The 27,500-nt window shown below is 39.2% G+C and overlaps 1 protein-coding gene across 1 annotated transcript in view; it reads left to right on the top strand.

The window, feature by feature from the left end:
* Window positions 1-27,500, top strand: part of MRC1 (mannose receptor, C type 1) — a 116,034-nt gene that overhangs the window by 16,170 nt on the left and 72,364 nt on the right. Inside the window, exons 2-7 of the mRNA XM_006759916.2 lie at window positions 2,776-3,177; window positions 6,587-6,760; window positions 11,410-11,574; window positions 19,416-19,529; window positions 21,873-22,019; window positions 27,068-27,253. Coding sequence (XP_006759979.1) covers window positions 2,776-3,177; window positions 6,587-6,760; window positions 11,410-11,574; window positions 19,416-19,529; window positions 21,873-22,019; window positions 27,068-27,253 — 1,188 coding nt within the window. The remainder of the gene's footprint in view (window positions 1-2,775; window positions 3,178-6,586; window positions 6,761-11,409; window positions 11,575-19,415; window positions 19,530-21,872; window positions 22,020-27,067; window positions 27,254-27,500) is intronic.

Genomic DNA, 27,500 nt, shown 5'->3' on the forward strand with positions numbered 1-27,500 from the left:
GCCGCTGATCCCAGGGCCCTGAGGCCTCTCTGCCCTGCTGCTTCAGGGCTGTTTGGGTTTGCTCTGCTTGGAGCCTGAGTATGTAAATTACCCGCCACCTTTTAGCTTCTATAATTGAAACATTGTATCTTTTGGAGTTGTTGCTTCAGGAGCTCAGAGCCCCGCAGCTGCAGACGGGGAACCTTGGCTTCCTCCATCGCTGGGGCAACCAAGCCTCCTGTTCTCAGCTGCCTGGCTGCCTGCCGCCATCTTGGCTGGCAATTAATTTGCATATCGCCCTGATTAGCCAATGGGAAGGGTAGCGGTCGTACGCCAATTACCATGTTTCTCTTTTATTAGATAGGATTTAACTTTATTGCCAATGCAGAAAGGTACTCATTTTGTCATGCTAAGACAGCAATTTTCAACGGGTGTGCCGCAAGAATTTTTAAAAGCATGCACAACCTGACTATGCAGTCAGGGGACACTGACCTGTTTTGCTGTAGATGGTCAAATAAAAAAAAATGCCAAAGCCAGCACAATAGCCATCTAGGGTGAATGCCCTGTCATGAACCATAAATATATAGGTCATATAACAGAGTTGCATCTTATTGGTCATGTCCCATAATAAGGTTGTATCTGATTGGATAATTCTTGATACCAGAAATCCTTTTATACAAGTAGAGGCACCGATATTTTAAAATAAGTTACTTTGGAGTAAAAATGGTAGACCATCACTGTTATTATTTTTTTGTAAATCAAAAATTATAACCATTTTTGTCAAACTGGCAAAAAATATAATACATTTTTTGGTGTGCTGCAGAATTTTAGTTATGACTATGCATGCCATGAGATGAAAAAGTTGAAAATCGCTGTGCTAGGACATGGGCAACAACAAAATGATATCAAACCTGGGCAGGAGTTGAGCTAGATGGAAGGGATTCAGCCCGGCATTGCATGGTGGGTGGACAGATGTCAAATCTAAGAAGACAACAGAAACTGATGTTCTGAATTCAGTTTTTGTTGAACCCCGATTACAAGAAATAAAACCAACAGAAATGAGGAACCCATCCCAGGAAGTAGCTCTGAATTAGGAACCCAGAGGCAGAGGTCTCTAACAGGTGTGGGACAAGAACAAATGTAGGAGTGTGGCAGGAGAAAATAGTCATTTGAGGCAAAGATCCATTGTAAGGTTTGAGCTGATGGTTCAAGAACTGACCTCACAGTGTAAGTGGTGCTAACCTCAGAGGGGTGCTGAGGCCAATAAATACAATATGGCTGATAAATTGCTTTGTAAACAGTGAAGGAATCTGCTAGTGGTACTATTATTACTATGTTATTTTTCACGGCATGATTTGATTTAAAAAATTAGTTCATTTAGTTAGCTCCTCAAGAATCTGTAATACTACCAGCCCATTTTGAAAAAAACCATTTCAGTAGAAGGAATTTAGTAAAACTTTAGATATTTTCACAGGAATGGTAAAGTGTATAATTTATATTTACGTCTCAAAATTAAAATAGTGTCTTTCATTTGCCTATTCTTAAAAAAATAAATAAACAACAAAAAAGAAGAACCTTTACATAAATTCAATTTTGATTTAAGGAAAAAAAAATGCTTACCAGACCTTTTTTCTTTTTCTTTTTTATTTTTGGCAAGGGGAAGTTGAGTTTTGCCAGCCAGCAGAAGTGTATTATAAGCATAAACCACCTATACATATTTATTTAAATTGCCAGCCCCAAATCACAAGCATTAACAATAGATACTTTGAAAGTTAGTCTTATGAATATTACCTTAATGAAAATAATAACATTTATTTAAATTATTAAACATTTATTTAATTATTTAAAAATATTTTTATTGATTTCAGAGAGGACGGGAGAGAGAGTGAGAGATAGAAACATCAATGGGAGAGAATCATTGATTGGCTGCCTCCTGCATGCTTCCTACTGGGGATCGAGCCTACAACCTGGGCATGTGTCCTGACTGGGAATTGAACCAGGGACCTCTTGGTTCATGCATTGATGCTCAATCACTGAGCCACACCAGCTTAAAGAGGGTAGGGGTGAGTGAGACTTCAAAATTCTATTCCAGGATATACATGCATTTAACTTTATAGCTTACTAGAGGCCTGATGCACGAAGTTTGCAAGGGGCTCGGCCCTCCAGCCCTGGCTTCGTCTGGAAGGTCATCTGGAAGGTCATTCGGCTGTTCGGTCTAATTAGCATATTGGCTCTTTATAATATAGGATTGTATTCCTATCCAGATTTTTTCTCTGATGGGTATTACTTCTTTTCCTATTACCTACTGTTTATGTTAACTCCATTATAACTAGTGCATTTAAGGCAGGCCTTTTCATAATGTTCCTTATAATGGATGATTGCCAGCAGCCATGTGCTCCCCTCAACTCAGCCTCTCTTTCCAGTCTCAGGCTCTCTATTATATAGGTTTGTATTCCTATCCAGATTTTTTCTCTCATGGGTATTATTTCTTTTCCTATTACCTACTATTTATGTTAACTCCATTATAACTAGTATGCATTTAAGGCAGGCCTTTTCATAATGTTCCTTATAATGGATGATTGCCAGCAGCCAGGTGCTCCCCTCAACTCAGCCTCTCTTTCCAGCCTCAGGGATCCCCCAGAGGTAGCTGAGATGGCTCAGCTAGAGCCAACCTCACCCTCTTCTTATGACCATAAGTCTTTAAGGGAATCTAAATATTGGGAACTTTTTACCTAAAATACTGTCTTTGTCACATGTATCTATTTAAACATCATTTCTTTCTTTCTTTTTTAACAGATACGAGGCAGTTTTTAATATATAATGAAGATCACAAGCGCTGTGTGGAAGCAATAAGCCCCAGTGCCGTCCAAACAGCAGTTTGCAACCCAGACAATGAAGCACAGAAATTCCGATGGGTGTCAGAATCCCAGGTTATGAGCATTGCCTTTAAGTTATGCTTGGGGGTGCCGTCAAAAACGGATTGGGTTCCTATCACTCTCTATGCCTGCGACTCAAACAGCGAATTTCAGAAGTGGGAATGCAAAAATGACACACTTTTGGGAATCGAGGGAGAAGATTTATTTTTTAACTATGGCAATAGACAAGAAAAGAACATTATGCTTTACAAAGGATCTGGTTTATGGAGCAGATGGAAGATCTATGGGACCACAGATGATTTATGTTCTAGAGGTTATGAAGGTAAGAAGCACAATTTTTTTTTTACCTTTTTGTCAATTTTTTTTTCATCTTCTCAGTTGGAAACTAATTTAAAAATATAAGCATATTTTTGTTAAGCCTCTACTAGAAATATTGATGATTACCTTTGTTTTTTGAACTAAGTTGGTGTTCTTGAGAACATGACAGTGAATAAGTTTGGTAAAAAGTCCTCGCTTTAGCTTTTTGTAATTAATGGAGAGACTTTTTAAAAACTATAGCTAATATTTTTTTAAACTTTTAAAATTGATTTTTATAGAGAGAGGGAGGGAGAGGGAAGAGAAACATAGATGTGAGAATGAAACATTGATCAGCTGCCTCCTGCATGCCCCCTACTGGGAATTGAGCCCAAAACCAGGCATGTGCCCTGACCGGGAATCAAACTGGCAACCTTTTGGTGCCTGGGACAATGCCCAACGAACTGAGCCTCTCCAGCCAGGGCTAGGTAAGATTTCTTTTTAAACAATGGGTTACAATTTTTAGAAATGAATTTTTGACTGAAAGCCTCCCATTTGACATTATGCAGTTGTAATGATGAATTAATTTAAGAATGTTTCTTTTCCTTTGGTTTGAGTTATCCCTGGAGAAGTGACCCATGGAACAAAGTTCTTTATCAAGCCAGGTTGCCTAAAATGAAATATTGGCATCGCTTGACAGTTTGGGTTTCAAAGTGTTTCTGATTAGCCACCTTATGTGTATTTACAGCCTGATTTAGAGAAGATTTGAAAAGCTGAGGAATTAATTTGTAAATTAACATGCAGCATATGTAGTCAGCTATTTTATTAAGTAGTAGCACCAGTGGGGCAGGAAATAATTTCATGTGTAGTTTGTTCATTAAGCTCGCGAAGGTTAAATAAAAATCAGAGTATTTCATCTTCTCTTGGCCAAATGTCATTCTGGTGGCTGCACAGAAAAAGACAAGACTGAACAAAACGATTTAAAAAGAACTGGAAGGCCTTTAGAAGGGCTCCCCATATCAGATGGTGTTAAGTCACATTCCACGTTTGGACACTCAGTTATGGTGAAGTGTTACCTAGAAGGGCCTCAAGATCAGAGAAAGCATTTGCCTGTGGGGACAAGAGAGTACGGGTTTCCAAAACCCCTATGGTGCCCAGGCTGTGAAGTTGAATCTAACTATCGTCTCTAAGCAGAGCAGAGGAATTTAGATCTTTGTAAGGTGATAATTTTTCAGTTTTCCTTCTATATAAAGAGAATAAGGAGTGAGAAGGAGGGTTCAGAAAGAAGTTACCCCAAGGCATTTATTGAACACAAGGTAGGTTTAGAAGTTCCATCGTGACACCTATGTAGTACAATCTTTCAGGAGAAACTTGATGGAAAATTACAGGGCAGAATAAGGGTGAACCAGACTTGACTGAGTCAAATTCCAGACAGAACAACAGTCCTAACTGAGAGATTCAACACAAGTTGGATTGGAGCTAAGATATCGGACTTCTTATCTTATTCTAAAATATATCACTGAAGTTCTGTAGCCCCATCCCCTAGCTGTTCTTCTGTTTGCTTTGAGGAAAATATGCATAGGATTTAGGATAGTGGTTCTTGAACTTCAGTCGGCTTAAGAATCATCTGAAGAGCTTGCTGACAATGTAGATTCCTAGGTCCCCTTCCCACTCAGATTCTAAGCTCGCATATTGAGGGAAGGGCCTAAAATATGTTGGGTTATTCTTAGGAACACCTAAGTGGTCAGATGTAGATGGCCCAGTGGCCATACCCCTTATACTCTCCAACTCTCTCCCAGTACTTAAGATATTCCTGGTAGAACATCTAGCCCTTCAGAGTGATCTTGGAATCTATTCATTGGAAAATATGTATGAACACTGAAGATAATGTGGAGTGTATATTGAGTTTCTAAAGAAAACTGGCTGAGACCAGGTATTATTTTAGAATAACAGAGTCAGAATTGTAGACTTAGAAGGATCTCAGGGTTGTCTAGAAGTTTGGACTACAAGAGGAAGAGTGAATTGACTGTAGTCATATGATTTGTCAGTGAAATGGCTGGAGTGCAGTTTGGTTCTTTTGGCCTCATCAGAGCTCTGATAAGTAAATCAGGTTAGTCCTGGAAAGGCCATTTCTGATTGACACCTATAAATCCAGCACTAAAATTCCTAGGCTAATTTAGTGAACAGTAAAACCACCCTGAGGTGGCCTTCACAGGTTTTCTTCATATGAAGGAACAGGTACCCCAGTGCTTAAGAGTGGCATAATTATTTTTGAATCCAGCATGTTCCTTATACAATATGTGATTTGGAAAACTAGTCCTGTAACTTTAGTGGGAAAAGGACTAAAGTCAAGTTAGTTAATTGACAAAAAAGTAATCTTGAGGTATTTGAAAATATCCCTAGTTTTTAAGAAGTATGAGTAAAGGAAAAGGAAAGGAGGTAAAAAATTTATATTTATTTTACTCTTGATATGTTAGGTGCTGTGCTATGTATTTTATATACTTTATATTATGTAAGTTACTTTTAAGATGTCTTCCTAGAACTTTCTATAGTCATAGAATCCACAAAACTTAACTAAAAAAAAGCGTATGCTTACCTGGGACAAATTCTGAATATCAGCTGGTGGAAAGAGGCTGAACACTTCAATGTAGAGGGTCATCTCCTAAAGGGACTCTTCCTACAAAGATGGAAACTTTGAACATCCTGGAGAATTTAGTGAGGTGAATGGTTTGGTTGTCAATGAAGATTTGAGCTTTTCTAATCCTTTTGGCTTAAGCCAAACCATGACCAATTGTTTTATATATTTTTTTCAAATTTCCTTTCTAGATGAACCCAGAGCTTCTTCTTTGGATCTGTTTGAATTCAGTTTTTAAAAAGGACAATATTGATTGTAAATGGTATCTAATGGCTTTGAGTGATGAGGGTTAGAGTTATGCTCAAATCCCTGCCCTTCCTATAGCCACTGTTGAGGAACTCAGGCAGAGGCTGGCTTGGCGGAAAGTGATTGCAGGGGATTTCAGTGTGAATTGTGTGCGTGGGTTTCACAGCTATAAGATGATTTTCCATCTAGAGAGTTCATAATTCTCTGCTTCCCGCTATGAAGAAGGATGGCCTCTTCTCTGTTCTGGAGGAAAGGCTGAGGTCCAAGCTGGTGTCACTTGAGCTGATTACTTTTGCCTTGCAAGAGGAAAGAGGAAAATTGTTCCAAAAGACAGCAGAAATGAAGTGCTAGCAAAGTTACTTCTAAGTAAAAGACTATTATACATACCCAGCAAAGGCTGGGGTAGAGAGAGAAGAGAAATTAAAAGGAATCCCCTCCATGGGGATACCAAGTGTGATCAGAAGAGTAAGACCAGTGTTTTGGAATGTTTCTTATTGAAGAGTCAATGTTCAGAAGCATCACATATTCTAAGTGCAAGTCAATGTGTTTCTTTTAGTCATGTACACACTCCTGGGCAATGCAAATGGAGCAGCCTGTGTATTTCCATTCAAGTTTAAAGACAAGTGGTATGCGGATTGCACAAAAGACGGCTCTTCGGATGGATGGCTCTGGTGCGGGACCACTGCAGATTTTGACACAGATAAGCTGTTTGGATATTGTCCATTGAAATGTAAGTAATTTTGTCATCAAGAAAAGTTTTGTACACTTAGTATTTCAATGTAGTGATAACACCTTGCATCTATCTAGAACATTTTCCCCCAAGGTTATTTCACATTAATTATTGCTTCATGCCCTACCACAAACCATTATAGATGTCATTGTCCCCACTTTATAACGGAGGAAGGGCCCCACTAGCTGAAGATTAGAACACAGATCTTCCGACTCTCAGCCCCGGACTGCATCCAATAACTCCTTTATTTTAATCAACTACTTTTCTTCAACGTCTGCTTTTACTCTCAGTAACTTTCTAAGACTTTAGGGCAAATTATACTGAGTATAATTCAATATATACTTAGTAGTAGAGGTAGACATGCCATTCCCCAAACTTTCATTGATGTACCCTTATTAAACATAGATTAAAAACAGAATGTAACCTGCGTAAGAGGCATGTGATTTGATTGAAAGAGACAGAGAGCTATGGATTTTGTATGAATGTAATGGCAAGGGCTTCTTCACTGTGAAAAATGGTAATAATGAGACTCTTCTTAAACTTAACTAAGCAGAGTATTTAACACAGCAACGAATCAAATGAAAGTGTTTTTAAAATGAAAATTTACATGGTATTGCAGAAATGCAAAATTGGAAAGGGAACAGAACATAAGAATTCTTGGTGTTCTTTCCACGCTCAAGAATCTCTAAGGGAAGAGTGCAGCAGGGTTGGGGTGGGGTGAAGGGGAGAATTGTATCTGGAGGCAGGGATGGGGCCGAAGAAGAAGGAAAAGCATACGTTCTTTTGCTTTACTTCCCTTTCACCCCACATCCTCCTTCTGCTACCAGATGCCCCTTTCCAATTCTTCCTCCTAAACCTCTTACCCTCTGACCTCTTGCTAATTCAGACTTTATGGGTCAGAGCAGCTCCTGGTTTCTGCTGTTACCCAGAATTCTCTCTACTGCCATCTGTAAAGGGGTGGTACAGGGGAAGAACATCAGATGTGGCTTGGGATGGGTGTGAGGCCATCTGAACTGAAATAGCATTACTTACAACTCAACTTCTGGGACCACACATCCACACACCATCACATTATTCCAAGCATCATTGTACGACAGCCCGATGTATCAAAATATTTTAGTTTGTCAAGTGAAAGCCAGAATTTCAAGAACTGTGCTCATGTATCTGTTTTGATTTAGTCCCTAAGCATCTCATTAAAAATAAATGTCATTTGTCACCTCCACGTATGGTAATTCTCCTCTGTGTTAGCCCCTCTGTTCTGGGCGAAGGCCAAACAGAACTCACCGGCATCGCATGCATAGTGACACAGCTCTCTCATTCTTGAGTGAGGTAAACATAGTCACCTCTCTCTTCTTCTCTCTTTTTAAAAAACAGTTACTTATTGATTTCTTTAGAGAGACAGAGGGAGAGGGAGAGAGATAGAGACTTCAATCAGCTGCCTCCTGCATGGCCCCCACTGGGGATCAAGCCTGAATCTAACAGGTGGCCTCTGTGCAGAGGTTGACTCGCCCACTGAACACACCAGACCAGCCTATTCACCTCTTTTATTAGCAACCTTTAAAGGTTTGATTAACATGAAAGGTTTATAGGTGACTGATTTTGATATTAGAAATCTTTTTGCCTGAAGGCAAAATGGAGCTGTATTTCCCTTAATATAAAGCAGTCCTTGTTTTTCAGTGATCGAGGAGTGTCTTTCTCCTTTACTGAGTAAGAATGGTATTTTCTAAATGTGTCATTATTGAGTTTCTGAGGAGTATGGATTTCATGGTTCCAACTATAGCATCCTGCACCTGAGTGGTATTGACAAAGAGGTTGTTGGGTGCAAGTATGATTTAATCATTTAATGGAGGAGAAATGGCCAGTCACTAATCACAAAGAAAACTCACCACCTAGGATAGATGTGTGTTGGAGGTGTATCCTGAGTATGTTCTAGAATAATCTTTAAGCCCTCTTACTTGTAATTTATGTCTTTCAAACCAAATTATTTTTCCTATAAATGTAAAAGTAAAATAGCTATAGAAAATAAAAAATTATTTGATTTTAAATGTGCATTAGAAATCCAAAGCAAATTTTATACATTTCATGCCTTTTTAAAAGGGCTTTGCAATTTCCTAACCTATTTCATTTTCCTTGCTTTTTGTTCCTTTTAAAAGAACATTATATTTTATATTAATCTTAAAACCAATAGATTCAATACAGAAAAATGAAACTTGTTGACCCAGTTATAGTTGCTATATATCTTTTGTATTGTTCATTGTAATGTTTAGACACTTATTTTCAAATATGAGAACAGGAAAAGAAAAAAGATCCCGTTCTCTCAAGTCTTCATAGCTTTCAACTTTAGCTTTCAAAATCATTTGTACTGTTTTACTGTGGGAATTTGAAGAATTGGGGGAGACGTATAGTCAGCAAACCTATACATTCTGTGACAAATAGGTTTTAATTCCTTGATTTAAAATGCAATATACTCTTTCTTTAAATAAAGAGAAAAGTCAAATTGCATTTTCTTCTTTGGTCATTTATACCCCTTTTCTCCATTCTTGGATTAGAAAATAATCCCCTCTTTTATTTGCTATTTCACATTTCTTTTTTTAAAATATTTTTTATTGAGTTTTTTTTACAGAGAGGAAGGGAGAGGGATAGAGAGTTAGAAACATCGATGAGAGAGAAACATTTATCAGCTGCCTCCTGCACACCCCCTACTGGGGATGTGCCGGCGACCAAGGTACATGCCCTTGACCAGACTCGAACCTGGGACCCTTCAGTCCGCAGGCCGACGTTCTATCCACTGAGCCAAACTGGTTAGGACATGCTATTTCACATTTCTTTACTATATTATAAACAAAACCTCTAGTTTCTAAAAATACTTATTTAAAACGTTTCCATCTTCAAATAAACTTTAGTCTCATTTGAATGACCTCATATGGAAAAGAATCCATTTGGACATTTAAAATAATAAGGTCTCACACCATGCTAATTTAAGTTTAATATCACTACGTCAAACTTATTTTTAACATAAATATATGTATTGATTTTATACTTAAAACATCTTAGAAATTTCTACACTGTTGCCTGACTGAAATTTTGACTTGCTTTTCTTCCTCTTTGGTGTACCATGGGACCACAAGTTTCATATCAAAGTATGTGGTACATGCATGGTAAAGGTCACTTCCCGTCAAATAAAAGAGTCATCGCAGCACAGGCTACGTGCTTATGGAAAACTGCCTAATCTCTTAGCAAACTGAATCCTTCTCAGATAATTTGAGAAGTTACATAACCCTCTCTCACTTCCTTGCAAATAAATGAAAAGATTATTATTCTACGTGACTTGTAAGTAGAATTTTATATTCTTAAAAAGACATAAGAGAAATTTTCCTAACATGAAGCACACAAAATATTTCACTTGTTGACTAATTTTCCAAATGTAAGTAAAAGGCTATATATCAAATTTATCCACCTATATTATTGACCTTTCATATAGTATGTATAACCAAGTTTATGGAATACATTAGAAATCATAAAATAACATAAGAAAAATAAGCTAGATATTTATTTTTTACTCTGAGGGAAGAAAAATGAACACTCAGCATCTACTATTGCTAGGAGCTACCTTTATTGACTGTATTCTAGAGACGAGAAAGTAAGACTCCAAAAGTTAACAGTGTAACTCAGGTCAAACCACTGGTGAATGACAGGGCAGAAAGCAAGTCCAGATCAGCCGATCTATGGAGTTCATGACCTTCCCTTAAAAAAAAAAAAAAAAAAAAAAGCCTGTGCTGCTGTGATTTCAGAGAGGAAGGAAGAGAGAGATAGAAACAACAATGATGAGAATCATTGATCGGCTGCGTCCTGCATGCCTCCTACTGGGGATTGAGCCTGCAACCTGGGCATGTGACCTGATGGGGAATCTAACTGCAGCCTCTTAGTTCATAGGTCGATGCTCAACCACTGAGCACACCAACCGGCCACAACCTTCCCTTTGATGCCTGTGTCTTTGGTCTAAAACAGTGGTTTTCAACTTATGGGTTGCGACCCCTTTGGCAGTCGAATGACCCTTTCACAGGGGTTGCCTAAGACCATCCTGCATATCAGATATTTACATTACAATTCATAACAGTAGCAAGATTACAGTTATGAAGTAGCAACGAAAATAATTTTATGCTTGGGTCACAACATGAGGAACTGTATTTAAAGGGCCAGAAGGTTGAGAACCACTGAATGACCAAACTAGAATGCGCAGGCAATATATTCACTTGCTGAGAGAAGACGTATACTTATTTTCTCTTCTCTCTTTACATTTTTTTAGATTAAGGAAGTTGAGATGGTATCTCTATTCTTAGTTTTTGCAATTGCCTCTCTTCCCAATTCATCTGATCCCAAACCTGCCCATGGAAAAATAGGGAGATAATGCCCCTCCCCCCTTTTTCCTTAGGCACATACAAAGGATTGGATGTGGTTTAGCTTTTGAAAACTGCCCCTCTTCATCTCAAGAATGAAGAAAATATCATAGGCACTTTAAAAATAAGTAGAAAAAAAGGAAAAGAAATATAAGGTTTGAGGCAATAATGCGTTGAGGATTTTTAAAAAATATTGCTCACTGAAAATCTTTCCCAGGCATAACAGCCAATTCCATTTGACTTCTTTTACAGTCGAAGGCAGTGAAAACCTATGGAACAAAGATCCACTTACTGGTGTTTCCTACCAGATAAACTCCAAGTCTGCTTTAACTTGGCACCAAGCATGGAAGAGCTGCCAACAGCAGAGTGCCGAACTCCTGAGCATCACAGAAATACATGAGCAAACATACATGACAGGTAAGGACATGAAAAGAAAAATTTGTAAGTAAAGATCGTGGTTATTTTCTTTCGGGATAGTTTAACTTAAAAGCAGACAACACGACTGTCTAGGGCGGGGGGAAAAATGGACACATATGTAATACCCTTTGTAATAAAAAATAAAATAAAAAAGAAAAAGCAGACAACACAATTGACTATAGACATAATAGAATCAGTCCATAAGCAGATGGTCTGACAAATGTGCATCTTGAAAGGACTCTGGGAGGGTAAGTAAGGTTTGTTCCCAGGAGCTAACTTTGTTCCATCAGTTGTGACAGAACCCGTGCGAATAAGGGCTCTGGGTGTTAATCTAGGCCAGTGATCGGCAAACTCATTAGTCAACAGAGCGAAATATCAACAGTACAACGATTGAAATTTCTTTTGAGAGCCAAATTTTTTTAACTTAAACTATATAGGTAGGTACATTGTTATTAACCGACGTATATAGTTTAAGTACTGTTGATATTTGGCGCCTCCCCCGCGCTGCGTATCCCCGGCCCGCCTGCACCCCGTCTCACTTCTTCAAAATAGACTCATCCAGGCCGAAAACCGACTTCTGCGCGTGGGCCATGAAGTTTCAATTGCACTGTACATGCACTCCCGCACGTGGTATTTTGTGGAAGAGCCACACTCAAGGGGCCAAAGAGCCGCATGTGGCTCGCGAGCCTCGGTTTGCCAACCACTGATCTAGGCTCATAGTAGATGATGCCACAATTAATCAGTGATGTGATTCTTGGACATAAGACATGGATACCATGCTGGTCAAATATTGAAGGTCTAACCTGGAGGCCCAGATCTTCCATTAGCATCACAGAGCTCACAGTGTTCAATGCAGTGCTGCCACAGCAGGGGCACGCCAAGAGCGGCTCTCAAACTGAGTCCTCCCTGCCTCCCCTTCCTAGAACTTCCAGATTCTCTAATGGTTTGCAGGTCTTAATGACACTTTCCACGATGTGGTGGTTTTTGTTTTGTTTTTTAAAATATATTTCATTGATTTTTTTACAGAGGGGAAGGGAGAGGGATAGAGAGTTAGAAACATCGATGAGAGAGAAACATCTGATCAGCTTCCTCCTGCACACCCCCTACTGGGGATGTGCCCGCAACCAAGGTACATGCCGTTGACTGGAATCGGACCTGGGACCCTTGAGTCCGTAGGCCGAAGGTCTATCCACTGAGCCAAACTGGTTAAGGCTGTGGTGTTTGTTTTTAAGCTCCTGTTCTTATAGGATTGTGAAGATTAAAAAGGCCAATGTTTGCTTGAAATGAAAGAATTTGATGGAGTTTTGACAATCCTCTTGGGGAACAGAGAGATTAGGACCAGAAATGAGTGTGAGAGAAAAGCATCCCCACTTCCTTGCTCCAGATACCCGCCCTCTCCCCAGTTTACCCTGACATTGCTGTTAGACTAATAGAGGGTGTCCCCCAAAATGTCTACACACACTTTGAATAATTATAAAGGCAGGGTTCATTAAAATAGATTTCATTTTCAAACTTGAGCTATAAACTGTTAAAGGGTGCATACACTTTTGGGGGGACACCTTGTATATCTCTGATCCTGGACTACCATTTTTGAAAAAACCCTATTGGCTTCTCCTTTCCTATCAAACAATTCAAAACACTTTTGCCTGGCAATGTGGCTGTCATCTGCCCACCGACTACTCCTCTCCTTCATGCATTTCCTAGCCTTGAAAAAGGAAAAGTTTTGGATTCCTCATCCACGTGCCATCCTTTCTCACTTCCACATTTTCCCTCCTGCCATTTCTTGTGCCTAGAATTTCACAAACTTTATACAGCTGAAATGCAGTGGCTTCTCCATTTCCATCTACGTTTCTCTCATTTGATTACTACTTCTGTAACAGTTAGTTACATATATGTCCCGCTTCCCCTACAAAGTTATAAATACATTCATTTGGTATTTTTATTCATTCATTCAACAAGATGGCTGGTATCTGTGGGAAAAGCATCATGCTAGGTTCTGGTGACACCGTGGTGACCAACGCCAGACATGTGCTGTCCATTTGGAGCTAAAAGTCCAATGGGGAAAACACACACAACTAAGAAAACTAACAAATAAATGCAAATTATAGTAAGTGCCATCAAGAAAAATACTGAAGGCTGTGTGGAGAATGGATTATGCAGGGAAATGGCTGAAAATGAGGAATGTCTTGTGAATATTTTTGTCCCCACCCCAAAGGGCATCACACAGAATCTTCCAAGGGCAAGAGTCTCCATGGATGTTTGCTGGCTGACAAATGATGCAGCACAATCAAAATATTATTTAGCAATCAGCCTCATGTTTGGACAGATGGTCAGTTTATGGCAAGCGGGCAGTCAGAGTGGTAGTCCCGAAATGTTAAGTTGCTTATTTATTACCAGAAAACTTTGTTAAAGTGAAGGTGCCTGGTGCAATGAGATTCTAGCTCATTAGGTGTGATGTGGGGCCAGGAATTTGCATATTCTCAACCCTCCAGCTGATTCTGGGGCAAGTCGTTGGGCGGCCACACTTGGCAAAGCACTACGTTAGTACCTGCTGTATCAGCAGCGCCTACAAATTGCATCTGACAGATCACCAGGCAGCAGAGTGGAAGGGTAAAGAGCATGGACCGGAGCCAGCGGCCTGGGCACAGCACCGTGAAGCTGTGTTACTGATGGGGGTTACAGGCTGGGACCTTGGTTCTTCTCACCGACGCAAAAAACATTATTTTTAATGTATTTTTTATTGATTTCAGAGAGGAAGGGAGAGGGAGAGAGATAGAAACATCAATGATGAGAGAATCATTGGAAGGCTGCCTTCCGCACGCCCCCCACTGGGCATCAAGCCCACAACCCAGGCATGCGCCCTTGACGGGAATTGAACCTGGGACCCTTCAGTTTGCAGGCTGATGTTCTACCACTGAGCTAAACTGGCTAGGGCCAGAAAACATTTTTAAGATGAACAAAAATGAAAGTAAAGCAAAGTGGGATTTATTGGAGATATGCTCCAAGCGAGGAGCAAGCCAGTTGAGAGAGACAATAGTCCCGAAATCCTGGGTTATATGGTTTAAATGAGGGATTTTCTGGGTGGAGACTTTCATTTGCATGAAAGCATGATTGACAGAAAAGGGTTACATAAGTCTATTTCTTCTGGGCATGCCCTTATCCATAATGCATACAAAAAACCCCACGGGGTGGGGGGTCAAAAATGCAATGAAAATTTTATTGTAATTAGTCCAGGGCTGTGGTAAGGTTGCATTGAGGTCATGACCTTTTCCTCTGTTTGTGCCAAGAACCGTCTGGTTCTGAACCTGTCTGCTGGCTGTTCAGGACCCCAGAGCCCCGAGCTCAAGTCTAACTTCCTACCTAACAGTTGGGGAACCTTGGTGAGGTCACCTGAGACTTCTGTGCCTCCGTGAGTTCATTTGTTAAAGGGAAGAGTTAGAGCAGGGTCCCAGCCTTACCTCATTTTCTAGGATTTCACTTTCTCCAGCTCTTTTCAGATGATACTTTTCATCAACGAGGACACATTTCTACCATAAGTAATTCGTTTTTAATTGAATTTGAAGATGTTTATTGCATTCTAGTTTTTGGTGAAAATTATGACATACATTTATTTAGCACAGCCTTGTGAAATACACAAACAAAACGTAACTGGGTAAGAAATATTTATCTATTCCTCGTCCATTTTTGAGCACTATATCATGGACTGTTTCACTGTAATGAAGTATTTCTTGAGCACCAAGGGTAACATTTATTAATTTTCTCCTTTCAGTCTAGGCAGCAACTCCCCATTTTCTTTCCATTATTATTAAGGAGATTGGCGATAGAAAAGCAACCTGACCTCGCTGTGTGCATTCATAAACTCGGAGATGAGAATATGCCTCAGGCTGCTCAATAATTCTGTTTGGGACTGATGTTTTGGGTCTCTCTAATATTGGGACAAAGAATCAGGGTGATTAATATTTACAACCATGTATAAAAATAAGGAGGAGAATAAAACACAGAAAGAGACAAAACTAAACTCATGAAGATGATTAAGGAAGAGAAAAGATGATTTCAGACAATCCTGGTGTTATTTTTGCACACTTGCTTGAGTGAAAGAAAAATCTATCAGAGTTGAAATGGTTTCAATTGGCTGCTTTTTTTTTTTTTAATTTTAAGGAATTTGTTTTGGGGTTGTGTTATCTTGACTCTTTCAAGTTTTACTTGTTTTCTGGCCTTTGGGAAGCCAAAGGACCGGACACAGATTACTTTTTAACTTTCTTCCCCAGTTACACAGAGGAAAGCGGTGGTGTTGGCAGGACAACAGTTCTGCCCAGCCCTAGACTCATTCCCGGTGCCTGGCCCCACCGTCAGGCTCCAACTGCAGGAAATGCTTCCCTAATCAATGAGGGAAATTGTTGCGTCCCTCAGGAGAGCAAACAAGCTCTAAGGGATTCAGAGGCTGCGTTCAGCTCAGCTTCTTATTTAAATCTTACCCAACCCCCCCCAAATTTTAGTCAGCATGTTTTTAACATTTCCGGCTTTTCTCCAAATCAACACCCTGTCGGGTGGCAGATTTTTTTTTTCTTGGAGGGTAGATATTCATGATATTTGATATTTACTGGGATAGATCAGGGAAGAATCTAGAAAATAATTGTGTAAATGGGGATTTTGATCTACTCCATTTTGGGAAACATGTCACTAAAATGAAAAAAAACAACACCCCCCCCCAATAGTTATATTTTTAAGATAAGATTTTTTTTATGTGAGGATTTTTGGAGTAAATATCATTTTTAAAAAATGTGTAAATCCACCTGGCCAGTGTTGCTCAATGGTTGAACATTGACCCATGAATCAGGAGGTCATGATTCTATTCCTGGTCAGTGTACATGCCCAGGTAGCAGGCTAGATCCCCAGTAGAGGGCCTGCAGGAGGCAGCTGATTGATGATTCTCTCTCATCATTGCTGTTTTTTTTTTTCTCTCTCTCCCTCTCCTTTCCTTTCTCTGAAATCAATAAAAAATATTTTTAAAAAGTGTAAGCCCGTTTTATGACTTTGAGATCAAATGACCTGTCATTTATTGAGCAGCTACTGTGTGCCAGACACATGACTTTATTTCTGTAGCTTACACCCACCTCCTCAATGAATATTATTGTCCTCACTCTGTAGATAAGATAACAGACTAGGAATAGAAATGAGATACTTGCCTAATGTCTCGTGTTCAGAAAGTGGCTGAATTGGAATTCAGGGCTGTCTTTCCATTTCACTCTGCCTGGGTCTCACTAACAAAAAGTAATCAAGGATCTGGTGGTCCCCAACGCACTAAATAGAACCCTTAATTATATGTCAACACTCCTTACTCCAGTAAATTTATTCTAAACTGACAATCTGAATGCACAGTGTCTACGGGGCTAACTGCTTCTGCCCAAGCAGCCCGTTCTATCACTCGCCATCGTTTCATCATCCTCACTTCTGTTTCTAACCTCAAAAATGTTGGCACACTGCATTTAATCCTCAATTCCTGAATCAGAATGATAACTACATTTGTGCATGATTAGGATTTACAGAACTGAAAGAAGATATAGGAAGTGAAATTTGGCTTGTTGCTCAGATTGTTTTTGCCAGCTTCTGTTGTTGCTGGCTGAAAAACAAATGGGACCTCAATATAGAAAAGAATTGCCAATGGAGTAGTGGACCTTAATGCAGCCTCTGTGATAACTAAGTTCAGAAGTAGGCATAGAACTATTTCAGATAATACATTCAGAAAAAAGTAATAATCAAAATGTTTAGCATGTGGAATTGATGCTTTCTAATAATAATGAAATAGAAAATAATGTCATAGTAAAAAAACTTGGTCTCATAAAATTACAGAAGATCATCAGAGGAAAAAAAAAGTGTAAAAAAGCGTGGCTGATGCTCATTGGCTTTAAGTGATATATTTGACACAAAGTTTGAGTTTTGTTTCTAAATCACATTTTTTTTTGCCAAACTGAATTTACATGGAATAATAATAATAATAATAATAATAAATAATAATAAAAATGGTGCCCTGACCAGTGTGGCTCAGTGGATAGAGCGTCGGCCTGCAGACTCAAGGGTTCCGGGTTTGATTCCGGTCAAGGGCATGTACCTTGGTTGTGGGCACATCCCCAGTAGGGGGTGTGCAGGAGGCAGCTGGTCGATGTTTCTCTCTCATTGATGTTTCTAACTCTCTATCCCTCTCCCTTCGTCTCTGTAAAAAATCAATAAAAAATATTTTTTAAAAATGGCAGTAGCTTACATTCATTGGGCTCATACTGTGTGTCAGGTCTTATTTTAATACTTAATTTAATTCTTCAAAACAAGCCTAGGAGTGTTACAGGATAGGAGAGGGCCTCTTCTCCCCCAGTTGCTCATGGAATGGGGTTCTTGGGCTGCCCCTGGAATAAGCATTTCCGGAGGCCCCCATGGGAGGAGGATGTATAGTAAAAAGCTTTCTTTCTATGGAATTACACCCCTGGGTTTCCAAAGTCCCTTTTCCTTTTGACCAGTCATAGAAGAATTGTATCTGGGGCTTCGGTAGAGCTAAAATCAGAGCCCATGTCTGGAGTTCCCTTTCCATGTCTGCCTGATGGCTGGCTTACTTTGTGTTTGCCCACTGTAGTTCATCAGGCCATGGCATATAGGGTCCACAGGTAAACATGGCTATGGAGGCATCACAGGTGAATGCAAGGAAGCCAAGAGTGAGCCAAGAGCATAAGAGCAACAAGAGAGAGAATTTCTTTGTTTAGAAGATTATGTATTGCCGAATTTTCCCATGCTTGCAGTGGGCACTGCCCATTCTGGCCAACCATCTCTGTTCCAGGTGTAATTGACAGGCAAATACCTTTTCTGTGTCACAACAAGTTTTCTGGGCATGTGTCTATTCCCCCCCCCCTTTTTTTTAAAAAAAATATTTCTTTATTGATTTCAGAGGAGAAGGGAGAAGGACAGAGCGCTAGAAACATCAATGATGAGAGAGAATCATTGATTGGCTTCCTCCTGCACACCCCCACTGGGGATCAAGCCCGCAACCCAGGCATGTGCCTTTGGCCGGAATCGAACCTGGGACCCCTCAATCCGAAGGCTGAAGCTCTATCCACTGAGCCAAGCTGGCCAGGGCTATTTTCCCTTTTTTTGGATCCCTTCCCCAGTGTTTTGCAAGGGATAGAAGGGTGGTTTCCTTGTTGAGTGCAAAGCTGCAGCTTCCTGGTGAAGCTGCCCAAATGACATGTTTATAATGTCTGGCCTTCTTATTCTGCTCCTCTCCTCTCCTATATAATAAAAGCCTAATATGCTAAGTGTCCAGTTGTCTGGTTGTCCATTCAACCAATCAAAATGTAATATGCTAATGATATGCTAAGGTCACTCAACCACTCTCGATGATGTGCACTGACCACCAGGGGCAGATGCTTTGACCAGTAGGTTAGCTTGCTGCTGGGATCCGGCTGATCAGGACTGAGTGAGAAGGGCCAGACATGCCCTGGAGCCCTCCCCTGGTCCCTCTCCAGCTGGCCAACCTCCCGCATCCCTCCCCAGCCCTGATTGGGGTCCCTCGGCCTGGCCCGTGCCCTCTCACAATCTGGAACCCCCAGAGGATGCCGGAGAGCTGGTTTCAGCTTGATTTCTCAGGCTAAGCCGAGGGACCACACTGGTGCATGAATTTGTGCGCCGGCCTTCTAGTTATTAATAACTAACTAATTACAGCGGTATCAGAGATACCTACAGCAGATGAGGAATGTCAAAGGATAGATATATCTCTTAAATAGTGCTTACTTCTGAATTTAATTTCTCTGTCTTTTCTGAATATGAATTTTGTTTCTGTGTTTGCTTTTGTTGTATAGGATTAACCAGTTCCTTGACTTCAGGACTCTGGATTGGACTTAACAGTCTGGGTTCAAGCAGTGGATGGCAATGGAGTGGTGGCAGTCCATTCCGCTATTTAAACTGGTTACCAGGTAGGGTAAAACTTGTCTGTGGTTGAATTCATCTAAATTTATTTTTTCTTGATACCATGGGGACCTTCATCATCTCATGTGTAGGTTTAAAAGAGAATAAATAGTTGGGAGACTATCAAATTCCATTCATTTCTCACCTTGATTTGAAATCTGCCAACTAGATTTGAATAAACTAAAACTGCAGGATTATACCAGCTTCCTGGGAGGAGGACTTGTCAGGCAGCATTATCACAGAAATCAATACAGGTCTCTGTTACAGTATGAGTTCTAAGAATCTTCTTGATTTGTTAGGCATAAAACATTTGGAGATGACCAAGCCTGTTACAGCTTTTTAATTTTCTGGAGGACAGAAAATTCCTGAACTAATTATTTCTACATTGTTATAACATACAGGTAACAGAACAAAAAAGGAGAGAAATAATAAATGTGTTTCACATATACATCAATTATTCAGAGAAAACAAGAAAGACCAATGATGACAAAAAATTTTCTTCTTATTCACCATTACCAGCCAATGTTAGAAGTTACATGAGGCAATCCATTGAGCATGGTCCTGAACCCCCACCCCCATATCAATCTTGGTTCATTCAGAAAGAGTGCAAAGAGCAATTAGTGATGTCTGCCATGCACGTGGGAAAGGCATAACCTATAGGTCACACCCTCATTTACAGGTTCTGCTATGGAAAAAAACTGATGTGCTGTTTGTTTGTTTTTTGACATTTATTTTTAAAGCCATTAAGTGGTTCTTGCATTTGGTTTAGATAACTAAGATCAATAGACAGAAATAATCATTTATGAGGGGAGGAGTTTATTCGTCTTCCTTGCTTAATTATTGTACAACATTAGGCAGGACAGGTCGCTTATTTATTATTCTTTTGGGGGGTGGTGATTATAATACTTAGCCACCCACATGCTGAGAGTTCAGTGAGGAAATTTGGAGGTTAATTTAGTGAAGGTGAGCAATGAAATTAGGATGTTAATAAGAAAATAAAAGAAGTGAGCTTCCTTATTAAATCAAGTTCCTGAGAAGAAAGTCCAAATTAAATCACCTTACGAAATAGTATGAGAGTTTCTTCAACTAGAATTAGAAACGTTGTGGGGTATTAGCAATTTTTATTATTTAAACTGTTCAATCAAGCATTCAGTTGAGTAGTTATGACCAAGTAACACAGTTATTTAAATACATTTATTTGGTGATGTAAGGGTATAAATTCAAATCAATAACTATGGTAACCATTTAAGGACAACTAATTAATATATTAAAGTTGGTCATCATGTTGTCCTAATAAATAAATATATAACATGATTTATTAGTCAACATATTAACCAATAGCTATAAAATTTATTATTGTTTCTTGAAAGTTTCTTTCTAGTGCTGACACTGACACCTTATCTGTTAGTTATATTGTGAGTTTTGTCACAATATTAACACATTTTAAAAACATCCTTATCACTAACAATTTTTTTCTTTGTATGCTATTCAGGCAACTTTCAAAAATTTTGACCAAGGCTTTCTGGAGCAGGTAACATGATTCCCATCTCACAGGAAGGGAGAGTGAGGTCCAGACGCAGGGTATATACATGTCAAAAGTCAGAAAGCAGTCATTAACGAATGTGGCCCATTCACCCTGTCTTCAGATGTGCAATGGAACTAGCTTATAGCTCTTGTGTTAACAAAGTTGCCTTTATCTGGTTCTCTAGTCAGTTCCTGATTAAAATGGGATACGGGTTCAGATATTAAAAATATTCTTTCCAGGCTAAGTTGAAAAATCTTGAGTCATAGTTCTGGGTGCACTTTTCAGCACACATGACTGCCTCCAGCAGCCCTTCCCTTGTCTTCCTCCTCTCCATCGTCTTTCTGTTCTGTCTCCTCTTTCTCATTGGAGAAAGTCTTCCCATGTCCAGAAACGCTCTAGTCTGGTCTTCACAGTGAGCTTGACTTTGTTTTCTTGGTAGGTATTGACAGTGCTTCATAGAGCTGTTGTTGTTTTTGTTTGTTTGTTTGTTTGTTCGTTTTTGGTTAGGTACATCTCTATTATACATCCATAACCCAAGATGAAGATTGTTCAGGTTTTAAGATCCAGCTTTATTATTTGATATTATGAAAAGAAGTTATTTTAAGAAGTAAATTTGCATAATCAAAATTTTAGTCATTGAAATGATCCAAGAAAACAGACACCCAATGTGGTTTTTACTCTGCAGCCAATACACGTTTATCTGTGGATGTGTAGCAACAGATGGGATGGGGGGCCATTAGTCCCTGAGGATGATGATGGGGGCTGAGGGGCGATCTAACTTGTAATACCTGTAACGCTCCCATTTCATTTTTTCTTTTCCCCCAAGGAAGTCCATCAGCAGAACCTGGACAAAGCTGTGTGTCACTAAATCCGGGGAAGAATGCCAAGTGGGAAAACCTGAACTGTGCTCAGAAACTAGGCTACATCTGTAAAAAGGGCAATGCAACTTTGAATCCTTTTGTTATTCCCTTGGGTAAGTGATCTATTGGATCTGAAGCACGTACGATATTGTAATTTAACGAGAAAGTTACAGGTGAGTCACACTGTATGAGAGGACAGGTTTGGTGGATAATTTATGGAGTCAACTTAATGACATCCCTACAACGTTGCTTTTTGCTGGTTCCTACTCCTGACCACTGCCCTTTTCCGAGTGTGCTGTGGGGTTCGGGCGTGTGCAAAGCCTTTAACAGAACACAAGTTAGAACTTTATCTTCACAGCAGCCTGTGAGTTAGGTATTCTCATTCACACATTACAGGTGAGGAGAAAGATATTCAAAGGCCATATAAGACATGCACATGCGACAAAATCGGAATCCAAGCTAGGAAATATATGTCTGAAAGAGATTTTTAAAAATATATTTTTATTGATTTCAGAGAGGAAGGGAAAGGGAGAGAGAAACATCAATGATGAGAGAGAATCATTGATCGGCTGCCTCCTGCATGCCCCCTACTGAGGATCAAACCTGCGACTCACGCATGTGCCCTTGACTGGAATCGAACCCAGGACGCTTTAGTCTTTGGGCTGACAGTCTATCCACTGAGCCAAACTGGCTAGGACAAAAAAAAAGTAGTTTTTTAAAATGCACAACTCCCCAGATGTCTTAACTTCTTGTCATGCCCTCCAACTGTGCCTCTCAAACAGGAGTATCCTCAACTCCTCAGGGTACTCAGTGATGTGCCAAGGGGTACACCAAGTCTCAGAACCAATGGGCACACTTTTTGGAGCTCAGTTGCAGACATTCCAAGTCATTCTGCTGTTAGGGTCAATTTGCATATTACATTTTTATTATATAGGATTTAATGTCCTCACTATTTAGGGTCTATCTGGGCTCTACTGCTATTCAAATTAACATTGTACATTGAAGTCTTCACAAAAATGGAATATAACATCCCAAAAGTAATAATTGAATTTTACATATAGGCTACAACAGAGAAAAATTCAATTATGATCTCTATCATAATTTTATGGAAGAATTAAACTACTAAGGCAAGACTGCATTCTTTCTACAAATTGGCCAAAAGCAAACAAAGTACATATTTTTCACTAACAGCTATTTTTGTAGGAACACAGTACTTTAAAGAAAAATATCTATATGTATTGTGCTTGGGAAATCTGTGTGTCATTAACTTTTTTCTCCTTGAATTTTAAAAGCAATTTTATTTATTTTAAAATATGATTGACATGGCTAGAAAATAAAAAAGTACAAAATAATAATATTTTCTTCCAATCTCTTACTTCTAACTCCCACATCCCATCCCTGAGTAACTGTTTCTGGATGTATATCTTTATTGAATTATTCTATGAATATATAAACAAATATATCTATGATTATTTTTATCTGTTCCATACAAATGGAAGCATGTTATACATATATTCTTTACTTTTTTCACTTAATGACAATTTAGGACATCATTCTATATAGTGAATAAAAATTATGTGTGAATTTTTATGGCTGTGCAATAAGCCATCACAGAGAGAGAATGTATATATTTATATATATTTTTTGACAAGTGCGCTATATATGAGTCTTAGTTTACTTCCAATTTTTATTGTTACAAACAGTCCTACAGTGAATAACTTTACACACATGTAATTTCATACACGTGATAATTCCTAGAAGTGAAGTTGCTGATCAAAGAGTAGCTGTGCTTGCAATTTTAGTAGGTGGAGATGTGGCCAAGATCTCCGGTGAACATAGATGAGGGTCCCGGTTATTGGGTCTGATCACACTTCACAGGGTCACCACTATGACTCTAGCCTGCCCCAGGGAGACCTCCTTCATTCTTGTACTTTATCTCTGTTGCTCCCAGCGGAGAGATAGTGTCACTCTTCCTCCTTGGAAGAGCTGGTACAATTCTCCTTCAGAAGACTTGCAAGTGCCCCTCTGGGTAAGAGGAGAATGGTTGTTTTATAGTTTCCCTGGTACAGGAGGCAGAATTCTGTAACTTGACCTTGTTGCTTAATCCCTCAGTTTTAGGCTCCTCACCTATGACGTGGGAATATGGATACCCATTCCTCCTATGAACATTGGTTCATATTGTCAAACACATAGTAAATTATTCCCATTTCTCTACTGTTCCTCAAATTACATCACTTGCTAACACTTCCTATCCCAGTGGTTTTAAAATTTCTCTATATACTTCCTGGGTTAATCACGCTATCTTATCTATAAAGTCAAGTAAACCAGATTTTGAAAAGCATATCAGAGATCAAACTATACAGCACCTGACTGGTGATCTCTTGGGCAAGGATCCCACCTCAGACCCTGTTGGTCCTTGCAACATCACCCTACCTGCCCATAATTCCTGGGCCCCGACAGCTGCGCTCTCTAGTTCAATAGCCTCTTAACCACATGTGGCCATTGAGCACATGAAAGTGGCTAGTTCCGACGGACATGTGCTGTAATGTAAAATACATACTGGGATTCCAAGACTTTTTAGGCAAAAGAAGTGAAATTGTTTATTTTTAAAAATTGATTGCATGTTAAAATGGATATTTTGGATAAATTGGGTTAAATGAAATATATTATTAAAATTTAATTTACCTGTTTCTTTTTGTGTTTATTCCACAGCACAACTAGGAAGGACATTTGTAATTGTGTAGGTGGCTCCCATTATATACCTATTGGAAAGGTCTGCTCTAGAGGAACACGCCATCTTTTGTGCCTGCCCCGCCAAACTCTCTTTCACGGCCTGTTTTCATGTTTTAAAAGATTTTTAAAAGTTCATCTATTCGGGGTTAGAAGTCCTGAGCGTTTTGCGGACATTATTTTCAGCGTCATAGGCAGCAAAATTAAAATATCCCACCAGAGGGCTCCAGAGATATACTAACATATTTTCTTTTTGGTAACTGCCGGAAGGGTGCAAATTGAGAGAATTTATTGCATTGAGAGAATTTTTGAAAATATGCATTTTTCTATTACAATAATAGAGTGTTTGGTCATTATAACGCCCTTTTGACTTGAATGACTACTGTGCACAGAATCCTGGGCTTGAACAAAGATGTTGCAGATAGTCCCAGCCTTTAAGAGAAAATCAGACTGACACATTAAGCACATAGCAGAGGTGCCCTATATAGAACATTTACCAAGGCAGCACACTTGAGAACAGTTAATATCAAATTTAGATATATAAATTGACGTTCACTTGGTAACGTAATCCCTCTTTAAGCAAAGTGTGATGTTAAATTGCTGTTTGAAATACTATCTGTAAAATGGTAATTATAACCTGCTGTACATCAGATATAACTTCAGTTCCTTTTCTTGACCAACACTCACTACACTTCCCATGTGACAGGCCCTGTGGTACGTACATAGATGTATTTGGTGAGTCTCTGTCTTCCAAGGTATTACCTCCCTCAGCTCATTACCACTATACTATATTATAATATATTTTTGTAATGTATAATCAAAATTATGAAACTTGACCATAATCTATGAGCAGCAGTAATTAGGATATTGGCCACTATTCCTGGTTTGATTAAATAGTAAAAGTGTGACATTTGTAATCTGCAGTCACATTATCTCAAATGTTTTCTAACTCAGAAATGGTGAGAATGGGTAGCTTAATGTTAGCATTAATATTAATATTATTAGAAATGCTTTACGTATGTGGATACTTGGGCTTATGTGATGTGAACTGCCCATGATCACACACTTGTGGCAAATTCAGGTTTTGCCTGAAAGACTTCTGAATCAGATCCCTGTGATTTCCACAATATTACATGTCATCTTTGGGAAGCAAGTCACGGGCAGTGGGTTGGTTCAGAGGCTCGGTGGCCACTCAAACTGCTGAAGTTTCAGACGCCCCTTGCTGGCCCCCTGGCCCCACCCATTCTATTCCATTGCAATGCCTCTTTCTCTTGCCTACCTGATAGTGCTTCTCCAAGGAATGCCTGCCTCCCTGATGTTCATAGAATAGAGATAAACGGAATTCTTTTAAACAATGCATTGTATGTCAAACCATTTGTGCTTCCAGCATTTACATAACATGCTTAGTTCAGATTTGTTGATGAAGAAACACAGATAAAATGAGACAGTCTATTGTATCTTCATATGGCCTGTACTACTAGTAAGTAGTTTTTTAAAAAAATGTATTGATCTTAGATAGGAAAGGAGGGAGGAGAGAGAGAGAGAGAAAGAGAGAGAGAGAGAGAGAGAGAGAGAGAGAGCGAGAGAGAGAGAGAGAGAGAGAGAGAGAGAGAGAGAGAGAGAGAAACATTGACCTGAAAGGGAAACATTGATTGATTGCCACTCACACTTGCCCCAATAGGGAATCAAACCCGAAACCTGGACGTGTGACCGGACTGGGAACCGAATCCTGCACCTTTTGGTGTGTGAGAGAATTCTCCAACCAACTTGAGCCACACCGGCGAGGGCAAGACAATTTAAAAAAAAAGAGAGAGAGAAAGATTTCCCATTTAGCTTTTTTAAAAATGAAATATGCATTCACATACTTTTTAGTCTTAAAGCAAACACGATGTAGTTTTTTTTGTGAATGGCAAGAAGTAAAAAATAATCTCACTTTTATTTGTCCATAACTGTGAAGTTTTCTATATAGAATGGTAGAAAATGTTATTACAATAAACTGAACTCAAACACCTTCCCTTCTAAATGGTTTCCAAATCTTTTTTTCCTTCTAGAGAGTGATGTGCCCACTAACTGTCCCCCTCAGTGGTGGCCATACACAGGTAACTGCTACAAGATTCACAGAGAGGAGAAGAAAATCCAAAGAGATGCCTTGCTGGCATGTAGGAAGGAAGGCGGGGACCTGGCAAGCATCGAGAGAGATTTCCCATTTAGCTTTTTTTTTAAAATGAAATATGCAGTCACATACTTTTTAGTCTTAAAGCAAACACAATGTAGTTTTTTTTGTGAATGGCAAGAAGTAAAAAATAATCTCACTTTTATTTGTCCATAACTGTGAAGTTTTCTATATAGAATGGTAGAAAATGTTATTACAATAAACTGAACTCAAACACCTTCCCTTCTAAATGGTTTCCAAATCTTTTTTTCCTTCTAGAGAGTGATGTGCCCACTAACTGTCCCCCTCAGTGGTGGCCATACACAGGTAACTGCTACAAGATTCACAGAGAGGAGAAGAAAATCCAAAGAGATGCCTTGCTGGCATGTAGGAAGGAAGGCGGGGACCTGGCAAGCATCCATACCATCCAGGAATTTGACTTCATTATCTCCCAGCTGGGTTACGGTAAGAACTTCCTTCAGTAATTTGCTTAACTTGAGTCTTTCCCACTCGCTGCTTATCTTTGAAAAATGTAATCATAAATGTGAAATAAAATAAGCTCAAACGAATACTTCAGTGATCAGTTTAATAAATTTAATAATATACATGAATCATGCCTAAAATGTAAAAATTGTATATGTTTTTAAAGAATTTTGATCACTAAGTGCTCATTGGATTTATTTTTCTTTTACTAAGTTTTCTTTGGTCTCTG

The sequence above is a fragment of the Myotis davidii genome, unplaced genomic scaffold (assembly GCF_000327345.1).
Source record: "Myotis davidii unplaced genomic scaffold, ASM32734v1 scaffold376, whole genome shotgun sequence".
NCBI lineage: Eukaryota > Metazoa > Chordata > Mammalia > Chiroptera > Vespertilionidae > Myotis > Myotis davidii.